We start from the raw sequence: 12,360 nt of genomic DNA on the forward strand, positions 1-12,360 counted from the left end.
ACTTTCTTGGTTGGTTTTTCTTGACAGTAAGACATAATCCACTGGCTGTTTCCTGAAAGGTGACATTTATTTAAACATATATGTACAGGTAGTTTCAGCTTATTTTCTGCATATCTGTTACATTTTCAACATTAGCAACTTCATGAATTCACTAGTACGACAGAATATCATCAGGAGGAAGATGAGGGCACAAATGGGTCTGCAAATGTATGATCTACTCAAAACATACATGGAAATGATGGTATTTACAAGAAGATTGCATTATATTTCTTGTTCATCCTTAAGCACAATTCAGACGAGTTGCAATAACCATGACAAGTATGAACGTAATGTCACAATAAATAGTTTTCTATATGTAGATGTACGCAAGCAAACAAAAAATGCCACTAGCATGTTATAAACCTTTAGGTGGCTGACAAAAAAAATACATATCTAAGCATAATTGACACATCGAAAATCAACTTGTTGATTACTGTGTATTCGTCACCTGAGAAAAAGAGCCGGCACAATAATCATCCTAACATGTTGAGTAATCATCGTAAGCATCGAAACAGTTCGGCTCAACGTGATCCTAATTTAAAGCAACGTATTAGTTGTATAAGAAGCCTAATTTTGTATCAATTTTTTCTCCACATTTCCATCCAAACAAAACAAAAATATTCATCAAAGAACCTCAGTATGATATTTAATAAAATTCTCTCCGTGGACATTGCGCTTGTAATCTTGCCTCTTGATTTTAGATCTTATTGCCACTGTAATGTCGAATGAGATACAGTATATGGTAATGGCATGGTTTTTTTTTCTGTTTTAATTTCCAATTAAAATCTACAGTCCTCCAAAATGTTTAGAATTACCTATAATATTAGTTTAAACTATCCTATGCACTATGGTGCAAAAACATTTGAATATTCCAAACTAATTTTGTAGCCTTTCCCTCACACCACATAAATGGAGGAATTATAGATGATTTTGTTATGTTAACCAAGTTCCTTCAGCTGGTGTGTCGTCTCATCACTTCATCATGCTTGGTTTTGTCAGTGCCGTGGTCAGGATGTTCAAAGCCTTCGCTGCAGGCCCGAAGACAATTAGAAGCACAAAGCTGTACAATTTTAAATAATAATTACAAATTATTTATTAACATCAGTTGCACAAAGTGTGTGCGTGTTTATATTTTGGTGGGTGTGCTCCAATCAGATTTTAGCTTTGATGTGTTGACATGCATCATTTCATCCAACTTCTTTAAAATCGAGTGCCAGTGTCCTTCATACACGTTGCTGATTCGTTTAGGATAAACGGATGTAGAAATTGAATGGATGGATAATCTGGAGCTTTTAAATCTGGAGCACCAATATCATAAACCTTTTAACCTTAAAGGTAAACAAAAAATTGAGCTGTTTTTTTTCATTTTCTCAAATCTAATGGCATTCATCGTTGATAGCAATTGAAAAAGTTTAGAATCTACACAGACTATCGCAATACATCAACCCGTGCCATAGATGTGCAATTGCACCACAATGCAAAATAAGCCTTCCTTGGGGCTCATGCACTTTCAAGGCTGAACAAAAAATGATTTCATGAGGCTCGGCCAACCATTGTTTTTTTTAAATTCTTTTTTAAATCGAAATAATTTGGTGGGATAGGCGTTAGCATACAAATACAAGGAAGCTTCTGCAGCATCTGTGGTGAGTATGATGTGATTTTTATTTATTTTTTTACATTTTTAAATATGAGATTTACTATATCATAGTGTGGCAGTTTGAAGTTGTTGAGGTGATGCCCTGGAAGATATAGGTAAATGTTTTTTGTTTATGTATTATGGGTATTAATTCGGACCAATATGCATGTTAATTGTTTATCTTTAATGCCATTGGATTATTAATCCGGTTTGCGTGCTTGCAAAAGTGACTGCTGACGGTCATCCATGAATCTGCAATCTTTTGAATAAACAACAAACACTCAAAGCACCCTGCGATGTGAAAGTAGCAATTATTTTATAGTATTTTTAATTTATTGTAATTAATGTGAAACTGTGGCATTATGACGAGGTGAATTAGGGCACTAAATATCCACCAAAGGCTCAGGATCAAAAATCCACAGCCTGTCTTAATATTAACTGGTGTGAATAACTGAAACGCGAATATGCAGGGGATTGCTTGCACGGTATGCCCGCCCGCTGAATTACGCAACGCATCGAAACTGGCCTCAGTCATTTTGCACTTGAATTGCAAACATAACTTGAGTTATGGACGCACATGGGGAACAAAAAACTGAAGAGTATAGGAGGGTTAATTGAAGTCCTCGCTCTGCCGACTACATGATGGAACACTGGGTGGCGCCACAGCAGTCCTTAAAGATGGCCACACCCGGTTTAGCGATGAAGGGTTTGTTGGGCGGAGGCTCCGGGACTTGTCTTTTGGGTTTCTGGGGATCTTGATGTTTTGAATACGGGATGGAAGAAAAACGTTTGCAGTTGATAAGACTCTTTTGTTTCGTTTGTACACTTGCTTTTGTAGGTGTTTGCCTTCAAACAGATTTACTCACGTTGTTTGACTTGGAGCTGCTTTTCCAGTGGCATCAGTTTCAGCCTGAGGAACTCTGCCATCTCTTTGTCCTCCTCCTGTTCCCTGGGTCATAGTAATAATAACAATAAATAAAATCCATTTTTAAGCACGCGTGCCTGCTTGCATTTCCCCTCTACCTTAATCTCTCCACTTCTGCGTCATCTACCAAGAAATCCCTCTTCTGCACCAATTTATGGATCCTTAGGATCAGATCCTCTTCCTGCTGTTTGTCTTTCTTGCTTTTGTCTTTCTCTGAAGGAACAGGAAACATTTAAAGGATCTGCATCACTGCAAATTGTTGCCACGACAATAAACATTGTTGATGATCCGAGTCTGACAACGACTTATCAAACGAGAGGCTTATTTTTTCAAAGTGGAATTGACCTCAAAATGACCTTTGAGCTTTTAGAAGTGCTTCTAATAAAACAGTAATGCGAAAGCTGTGGGTTCTATCATTTCATGTGTATGAAAATGAAATGGAAAGCATTAGCCTTGCGCCAGCGCTTCTGTGTGAGTGTGTGTGTTGCCGCCTGCTAACTTGGCTTGAAAAATGAGTGCAGACATCAGTTTTCATGCTGTGAAAATACAATATGTATCCCCCTAGGCCAGGGTAACCGGAAGAAGCTGTGTGTCGGAGGGCAGCTGACACAAGTATCTGCCGCTCTCTTGAAGCCATTTTAGCATCCATTTTATGAGAAATTATTAGAAAATTGCCATACATTTCAGGCATTTAATACGTGGCATTGTTCTTTAGATTTTTTTTTGTTTTTGGTTGCGGGGGTTTATCAAATATATTTGTGCTATACTTGATATCATCAGTGACGGTATCGGTCACACAAAAAGTGCTATCAAACATTTCTTAATCTGTCTTTATATTAGGATGTATAATTTAATAATAAAAATAATCCTAGTAGTGTTGCCCTGCGTCAGAAGACAAATTTCAAATAATGTATTACTTCTTCCAGCTAAACATCTTTTGGTATGTCCCAAACTACAACCATGATAGCAACAAAGCATTAAATGACACAAGTGAAAGAATAGTAGCCTGAAGCTTATTATCATTTTAAAGGAAATTATTTTGTTACCGCTATTACAGGTACAGGTGTGCCTGATGGTGCTGGTGAATGTTGTGCAGCAGCGCCATCAACACGAAGCAGCCCAGCTTGTGCTTTGGTGTGAAAGATATGCGCTGTCACTCACGTCATTCACATCCATCGCGTATATGCCCTATTTATATATCACAGTGACGCATACATGCACGTGTGCATTCTGCCAAAAGCTGTCATTCTTTTCCTCACTGATTTTACTGTGGCATGGCTTTGAGCTGTACCTGGTACTGCAACAATCTGTCTCAGCTCCTGCTTTAAGCTCATGATGTCTTTGCAAAGCTGGATGTCATCCATCCTACAAGAAAAGGAGAAATGTACTGGTTGTTATCACACAAAAGAACAAATGCGTCCCTAATTCAGTATCTTTTATGCTTTCATTAGACAGTATTCTTATTGTCATTGGATGGTATCAAAAACACCACATGATGAGAAATGTTTGACTATTTTTTTTTTTTCAGTTATGGCAACATTAGTGAAGCTGTATTGAAATGTAATAGATAGGGGTAGTGTTATGATATGAATCTGAATATCCTGTAAGCAACAGAAATGAGATAGGGCATCCTGCACACCAAGATGATTTATTTGTCAATTATTTTGTTGATGAACTGATGAATCAGATTTAAAAATAAACAATCCCTCTTTATTCGAAACCAGGAGCGTTTCTCAAATTGCTAGAGTAGAAAATAAAAGTGAGCATTTTTATTTAAATCAATTGGTTTTTGTCTGTAATATGTTTGTAAGTAAGCGAAAATATTGATGATTGTTTTCCAGCCTAAATGCAGATATTTATCAATATCTTTAAATACATTGATGATCACTCTCCTTTCATAAATGCTTGTAAATTCTGAGGATTGGCACAATTATAGGTATTGAAAATCAAGACAAACAAAAATGACTAATGACAATTTGATAGTAATCTAATTTATTATTTGATCAGTCATCGCACCTGTGACTGTGTGAATGCGTCGTAAGCCTTTATCCATTCTCTATCTGCCGCTTGCTTCATTGGGATTACAGGTTGGGTAAAGCTTCGCAGTTGACTTTTTGTACCACAGCTATTGATTAGTGGACAAGATCACAAGGCGCATACCGTTTATACAAAGCAACCATTCACACTTACAGTCACACTTGAGAGCCATTTAAAGGCTTCACTAAACGTAACCTCCATGTTATTGGAACGTGGGAGGAAGAACACACAGAAGGACCATAGCGGAGTTCGACCCTGGCCACCGTGACCACCATCAGCTTACTGCCATATATTTTCTAAATGAGAGCAACAGAATATACAAAAGAGAAACTTCTCTTACTAGGATTCAATGCAGTTCAATATCACTGCGACCCCACTTGAAACAATGAACCCTAAGTGGCTGTGCCTAAATCTTACTGTGAAAAGAAACATTCCAATACACTTCTTGCAAATATGGCGAGTGTCAGAGTTTTTAGTTTGTTAAGCCTGTCTAAATAGAGGTGAGACTGAGAAGAGTGACATGACTCGTGAGCATGAATGCCTGTAGAGCTTGTCATGAAGATGTCACGACATCAATCCACACAGTGCCGACGTGTCAAGGCCTCAGCATGCCCCCCCGATCCCCCACCTGTTCATCGCCTTTCCTCTCTTCTCTCTCTCCGTGACGGATGCCACACTTTTAATTCTCCCAGTGATACATCAGACTGATGACTCATGCACAGTCCCCCCCGCCCCTCGGCATTTACCCATGCGGCTCCATTTGCAGCCTCCCTCCCTCCCTCTCACAGGCTGCTATTGAAGTCTCTCAGCCCTATCAGCGGATTCCAGAAAGCGTGTGCTCTCGGACCGCCAGCTTTATATTATGTATTGTATTTATGTGGCAGCTGGAACCAAACATGGGCTGGCACAAAGAGCCTAATGAGGCCTTTCTGGCGGCTTTGAACTTTCCGCAAAGTCACTTAGTGTCATGTGCGACCATCTCACAGTTGCACACAATGCACTTTTAATCCCCATATGCAGTAAATGCTTTGTTTTTTCCAGCCATGTTTGTATTGTTGTCTTAATCGTGCAACTAATATGAATGAGTGAATAAGAAATCAGCTTAGCACATCAACAAATTCCAATTCCGAATAATGTATTAACTGGTTGGAAAGAATATTGCTCATCAGACTCATCAATTTTTTGTAACTCAAATGTCATCAGTGTCTCAGCTAAAATGTATAGTAGCGGAAGGCGGCAAACGCTGCAATTGGCAGAATGTTACAAACATAGACTTGAGGCAAACAAAAAACATCTTCAAACATAAACACTGAAAAAAAATAGATGCAATCACAAAAACAAAATAGAAGCAAGTTTACAACAAAACAAGTGCAAAAGAAACCCACGAGATTAATACAGCTGCAAACAAAAAGGCAAACTCGTTGAATTTTTATTCAAAAATAAGACACGAACACAACATGCACACAAACTTAAAATGAAATGCAAAAAAAGAATAAAATTCAACATGATGAACGTAGCTGCAATGACAAAAATAAAACGCCAAAATGTTTTGTTTTTAACTTTAATTATTTAACTCTTTCAGTGCCAAGCGTTATTGGAAAAGGAAACCTCTTGAGGGTTAGTATATTGAGCTTTCTCGCTCACTCACTCTCTCTCTCTCTCTCTCTCTCTCTCTCTCTCTCTCTCTCTCTCACTCTCTCTCTCACTCACTCACTCACTCACTCACTCACTCACTCACTCTTTTTAATAACTACTCTTATCATTTTTGCACCCCTGTGGTGTGAGTGACCGGTCAATACCTTTCGGTCTTGCCCCCTTGTAGCGTCATTTCCATTGTGTGGTGTCAGCTGTTCAATCTTGATATATTTTTTTCTTTTTCCATTTAATTTGTTTTAAATTTGCTTCCATTTCGTTTTGTGATTACATGAATTTTTTTGCTGCATTTTCTTAACGTGGCTGCATTTTTTGTTTGTTTGCAGTTGTTTTTTTCACTTGTTTATTTGCCTCATTCCTGTGTTTGGTACCTGGGCCTTCAGTGGGGACTTACCTGTCTGAATCTCCCTCTTATTACCACCACTATCACGCACCACTTACAAATCGTCAATATTATACACAACAACAACATAATGGCCCCAAAACGGTACAATGTGCAGCTGGAGTAGTAAAGAATGAGTATAATAACATGATTTTTAAAAAAAAGAAAAAACATTCAAATGAAAGACATACTCAGCAGGAACTCTGGCTGTGAAATGTACTAACAAAATGTGCAGGTAGCTACACGCTTGACAAAATTGATTGTGACCATTTTTTTTTTCTTGCACCAATAGGAGATAGAGGAGGTGGGCCCTGTGATGCCAACATAAAATCTAAAAAAAATTCACATTGCAAAAACTGTAAATTACATCAGCCGTCATTACTTAGTCAAAAAGCCCCAAGAAAATGAGACTGACACGGTAGATTGAGACCGAAATCCAAAACCCTACAAAAAACACAATCTCACATGCATTTGCATACACTTTCTAGAAACAGTGCAGCTGTGAGAAACACTATGAAAATGAACAGTTGGAAACAGACAGCTGGGAATAAATAAGTACCATTTCATGGAACACAGAGGTTGTCAATGTAGAACAGTGCCTCTGACGCTATACAGGCCAACAGAGAGCATTGTGCTACCCTTGAATGCTCTCAACTGATAAAATGTGTACAAATAGGGGGCTGCATCAATGCAACGAAGTAAAAAGCCTCAGCGGGCAGCTGGCATTCTTGAGACCTATATTAGCGCTTGTTCTGGTCTCATTGTGCTCCCCTTCAATATTTCCAAAACATTTGGCAGCTTACATGAAACGCAGCTCGGACTCCCGGCGCACTAGGACCTCCCTGAGGCGTTGGATCCGAGCCATCTCCACCTCTATCTCCTCCGGACGCATGGTGCTCTCGGCCATGGAAACGTCACAATGACCTGAGAAACGCAAACAGGTAATAAACATACTGCTGTGCCTTTTATTAGGACACCGACACTGTCACACACTCAAGTATAACCTCCAAGAAATCCTTTAAGAGGTGCCAAAATAAAGTTTGTTTTTTTTTTTTTCACCCCAAAAGATAATACCTACTAATAAAAGCGCCATATTTGAGGACTAACCAACGTCTGGTAATGACACAGTAAAAATAAATAATTAGGAATTAACCTAAAAACCTCGTCCATCTTGACCTTCGCAAACTTGCTCAAAGCACTTCACTTTGGCTTGATATATTTGCATCTTCTTTGCTCTCATCAGCTGTGACAGTTATATTTGGGTGTTTTGCATTTATGTGGTAAGATAAATATCAGCTGCTTCTGTGTTAAGCAAGACCCCTCTTACAAAGAAGCCGTATCACTCTACCTTTATTAAAGGTGCCGTCGCAGCATTTTTTTTTTTTTTGGATTCCCAAATTAACCAGCTTTCACATGCTTCTCTATTTTCACGTCTTCTGTTCCTGGGCTTGCCGTTCCACCTACAATGGGGGCCTATCAGGCTAAGTCAAACACAATGACAGCCAATCATTTTCCACTTCAGTGTGTCATCGACATTTGTTATCCAACCCCCCCCAGTGACTCAAGCACAAGAAACTTGATGCATAAAAATGGATCTAATCGGTATAGAGAAAGCATCAAGTAAGAGTTAAAAATTAGATGAATGTGTTTAAAAAAAAAGCACCATAAGGCTTTATCTATGATCTGGTTATATGTTAATCTCATTCCCCTTGTTAAATTACAAACTTTACAAACTTAAATACTAATTTCTTACATAAGGACAAAATCTAAATCCTTATTAATTCACATGACAAAAACACAAATAAAAATTAATTTAGCCGTCTGCTGACAACTGCCGGAACAAAAGTGTTTTAAATGCTTTTTAAAGATGTCCACGGACGAATGAAAAATTATGATTTAGCGAACATTGTCATACTATAATATTTTTTCGGGTTACCGTAGCCACCTGCATTTTGAACAATGAGCCTGTCACTCTTTGTACTTGAGACCAGGACAGGACAACCTGGATTGGTTAGGTCTGCTCAAAACTGAAGAAGTACTTCTTTGTTTTAAGAATGCTCTGTTCCTGTCTCAGGCTCTCCTTCTATCTGGCTGCATTAAAAAAAAAAAAAAATAAATAAAATATATATATATATATATATATATATCCTAATATTTTTCTGCGCACTTCCTAACAGACTATTGACTGGACCGTTCCGTTAGATTTATATCTCTGATCTTTGTATGTCATAGACAATTTATTTTGCCGTCTTTTTTTATTACTGAAAATGTCACAAGAAGCTGAAATTCAAAGTCAGACTGAAGCAGGTTGTCCCTCAAAGGAATTTCATTCCACATTTTGGGGCAACAGAATGCATCACATATTTAGTTTTCAATCCAATTTTTCATTTCAGTTTCTCAATTTTTTTTTTGTTGGTCGTGTGCAAGACACGTTTCACAGTTCAAAACATTAGGTACAAGCAAGCTGAAGTCTTCAGTCCAACCTGAAGCTTGAACTGTTTACAAAGTAAGTGGTGTGTCATTGCTTGTTTATTTGAATGCAGCGTAGCACGTGGCACTGACTGCACTCAGTATGCAGTATGAGCGCTGAAAAATAGCTTTTAGAAGGCGGAATGGACTTTGTTGTGAAGACGCACAAATAGCCGTTTCGAGAAACCGTAGCAGTAGAAAGTTCAGAGGCTTATCGAGTCAAAAAAAAAACCTAAAACAAAATAAGCAAACATGTTTGTTTTTTTTACAACTTACATATAAAATGAATAAGAAAAAAAAACAACTATGAAAACTTGACATTAATATAAGTGTTCATGAGAGTTTCCAGCTGATTTCAAGTATCTGTGCACAGCTAGTAAGAGGTTCTTATGCGAGCGACTCTCAGCATTTCGTCATTGCAGCTTCTGGTTTTGTCACTGATATGGGAGCCAATGGCAACCAGTTTGGGGTTCTAATTCAGTGGTCCCCAACCACCAGTCCGCGGCCCGGTACCGGTTCGTGAATAAAATGGTACCGGGCTGCGTGGGCCGCCCCCAAATAATGTTTTGGAACTGATTTAGTTAAACAGTTCATTCATTAGTGCTTCGTTTGACTTGATCTTTGTTTTATAGCACCACCTCTGGCTGCTGTTGATATTACAGTTTGTCGTGAGGAGGATGGTGTGGTTTTGAGAGCAGTCAGTCGGTGACGCACACGTTGTTTTGTCTCTGTGAAATCTGGCCCGCGACTGTCTGTAAGTTGTACTTTCGTTGTAAGAATATTGATGTATGATGATATGCGCAAAATTAGTTGTCCACTGCCAACCTATCTGTGCTTTATCCTGCCTCTCACCCAAGGTCAGCTGGGATAAGCTCCAGCTCACCTGTGACCCTACTTTGAACAGGTGTGACACAAGATGGATGGATGGATGGATACAAAGTTATATAAGCAAAAATGGTAGAAATGTTGTGTAGATTTTTCTCTGCCACTTGTTCTTCATTGGGTTATGGGCGAATAAGTTTCTCCAGGGAATGTGTCACCAGGGCTCCTTTGGACATTTTACCCTCTTCAATTAACCTAAGACGCTTAATAGTAAAAATTCAAGCAAAAAAAATAAAAATAAAAACAGTTGGCTTTGTTATGGATGAGGTGTTCTGGTGGGCCATATGAGTGTGGTTACATAGTGAGGCAATTGAAGCTCCTGCAGAGAGCCAAACTGCAGTCAGTGAGCATGGAGCTGACTCACCACAAGCAAGTCTTAAACAGAAAAGGAGGGCTTGTTTGTTTTCTCGCCAATACTGAAAACAGATCAAAGTTTCGACAGTGGCCAGCAGCACAATGCAAAACAAGCCCGAGTGCTTTTAATCTAGCCATTTTCCACATTTCAATGAGCTAAATTGACTTCTTAAAGATGACTATGAGCCTGCTCAAAAACCTAAACAGGCAACAACACAAACAACAGTAAACAATACACTCTTCCTTCACAAAGTCAACCACTGTGGACATATTTACAAGAAAAGAAAGTTGATGTCAATATCAGACATGTCGGTGGGTGTCTAACTTGCTCTTAATAAATATAGCCCTTGCTGCATTCATTAAACAAGCAACCTCATCAGTGCGCCCCAGGATTATGAGTTAATGAGGTTGGCGGTATGGAGCGGGGAGACCACGACAGGTGAATGTCAGCATCTGCATGACATCCAGCTGATGACACATCCTGCAGTCACAATGTACACACATACACTCTGGATCGCACTCACACCTCCCTGAAGGAGACCTGCCTAGGGAGAGGGGCCTGCACTTTTTTCACCCCTCTCTGTTTATCTATGTGCACAGAGATCCAACCTAGACTTAGAACTATGTTAGAAATGCATCTTCTTATTTTTTTTCTCTCTAAACTTCACACCGTTCTCCCTGGTGATATCTTGCCCTCATTGGGAACTATTGCAGAGGATGTCATCATTTGCGTCATCCGGGTTGCGTAATAAAACAAAAGGGTATGCAACGGAAATAATAACTCATACCTACAATACAAAGTTTAGGGTCTCTCTTTGAGTCTGTATATAAGTCCGCACAGTTCTATTTAAAGTGAGAATTGTCCGCCTTACATGTTGCGTACATGTGCGTTGCTGGTATTCAGTTGGGTGAAAGAGTGATGTAAGGAAGCCTTGGTACAATATTGTTTAACAATTCAAATGTTTATTTTTTTTGCTCTTCAATGATGAGTTGCTAACAGATTTTGACATATACATATATACATCCGTGTACATATACTGTATATATATTTTATATATATATATATATATATATATATATATATATATATATATATATATATATATATATATATATATATATATATATATATGCACACACACACACACAAAATAGCAACTTCTATTAATAAATTTGCTTTTTTTTTGTTTGTATGTTTTTTTTGCTGTAGTGAAACTATTGAATACAACTGAAGTTAATATTGATTAAACACCGAAATGCTCCTGTGTTGAACTTTGATGTGAACATATAAACTACATTTTTATGTTTTCAATGATCCACAATTCATCGATGTGAAGCTTTAATCTTTACTTGTTGTTCTTCACATGCGATATAGAGCTTTTGCACGAAAGGTACTATGCCACGATAGACCACATAGCAAGTAAAACGGAATGTTTCTATTTGCGCATGGCAGCGTGAAGGCGAATGAATGGCCCTAATCAAGCGTGCACATTGCAACCTTGAACGATGAGGCAGTGTCGCTGTCGAACGACGGATCGGACCTGAGCTCAGCATATAGATGCACATCCACTTCCTCGACTGTATTACCCCGGTATGCAGCTCACCTTTGTCCGTCGTCCACGCCGTTTGCGACACGGCGCCGTAGCTCCTGAGCGCCCGCTCCGTGTCTGAAAACGACTTCTTCATTTCCATGTTTGCTCACACCGCTCCCTGATTTTCAGTGTACACGGTTTACGCTAGTCAAATGCCTCCCGGAGCCAAGTTTTCAGCCGGCTGAGCCCGAGACGCCGAGCATCTTTATTCTGGCTCCTCAGTCCCTCGCCGTGCAGATGGAGGGGATACGGGGCGCATGCGCAGTCCCGGCGAGGAAATCAAAAGCGGGCAGACACCCATTGGCTCCGAGATGACTCTCAACTTAACTTTTTCCAGTTAGAAATGTAAATCTTTTTTTTTTTTTTTTTTTTTTTTTTTGGGGGGGGGGGG

At 39.0% G+C, this 12,360-nt stretch overlaps 1 protein-coding gene across 1 annotated transcript; it reads right to left on the reverse strand.

Moving 5' to 3' along the window:
• Nucleotides 1-48: 48 nt before the first annotated feature.
• Nucleotides 49-12,224, reverse strand: bmerb1 (bMERB domain containing 1). Its single transcript, XM_088420087.1, has 6 exons — nt 11,982-12,224; nt 7,476-7,596; nt 3,892-3,965; nt 2,699-2,813; nt 2,542-2,624; nt 49-2,429 (listed from the first exon to the last, which is right to left on the reverse strand). The coding sequence occupies exons 1-6, from the start codon at nt 12,067-12,069 to the stop codon at nt 2,311-2,313; spliced, it is 600 nt and encodes a 199-aa protein (XP_088276213.1). The 5' UTR covers nt 12,070-12,224; the 3' UTR covers nt 49-2,310.
• Nucleotides 12,225-12,360: the final 136 nt, after the last annotated feature.

Source organism: Hippichthys cyanospilos, chromosome 7, assembly GCF_059441005.1.
Source record: "Hippichthys cyanospilos isolate Australia breed blue-spotted pipefish chromosome 7, RoL_Hcya_1.0, whole genome shotgun sequence".
In the NCBI taxonomy this organism is placed as follows: Eukaryota; Metazoa; Chordata; class Actinopteri; order Syngnathiformes; family Syngnathidae; genus Hippichthys; species Hippichthys cyanospilos.

Bases quoted from the DNA above. Each gene is read 5' to 3' on its own strand.
- bmerb1 (XM_088420087.1), bottom strand. From the start codon at position 12,069: ATGGAAATGAAGAAGTCGTTTTCAGACACGGAGCGGGCGCTCAGGAGC. The intron at 7,597-11,981 runs GTGAGCTGCATA...TGCGTTTCTCAG, and splicing joins GGCGTGGACGACGGACAAAG to GTCATTGTGACGTTTCCATG. The intron at 2,430-2,541 runs GTGAGTAAATCT...CAAAACATCAAG, and splicing joins GCAGCTCCAAGTCAAACAAC to ATCCCCAGAAACCCAAAAGA.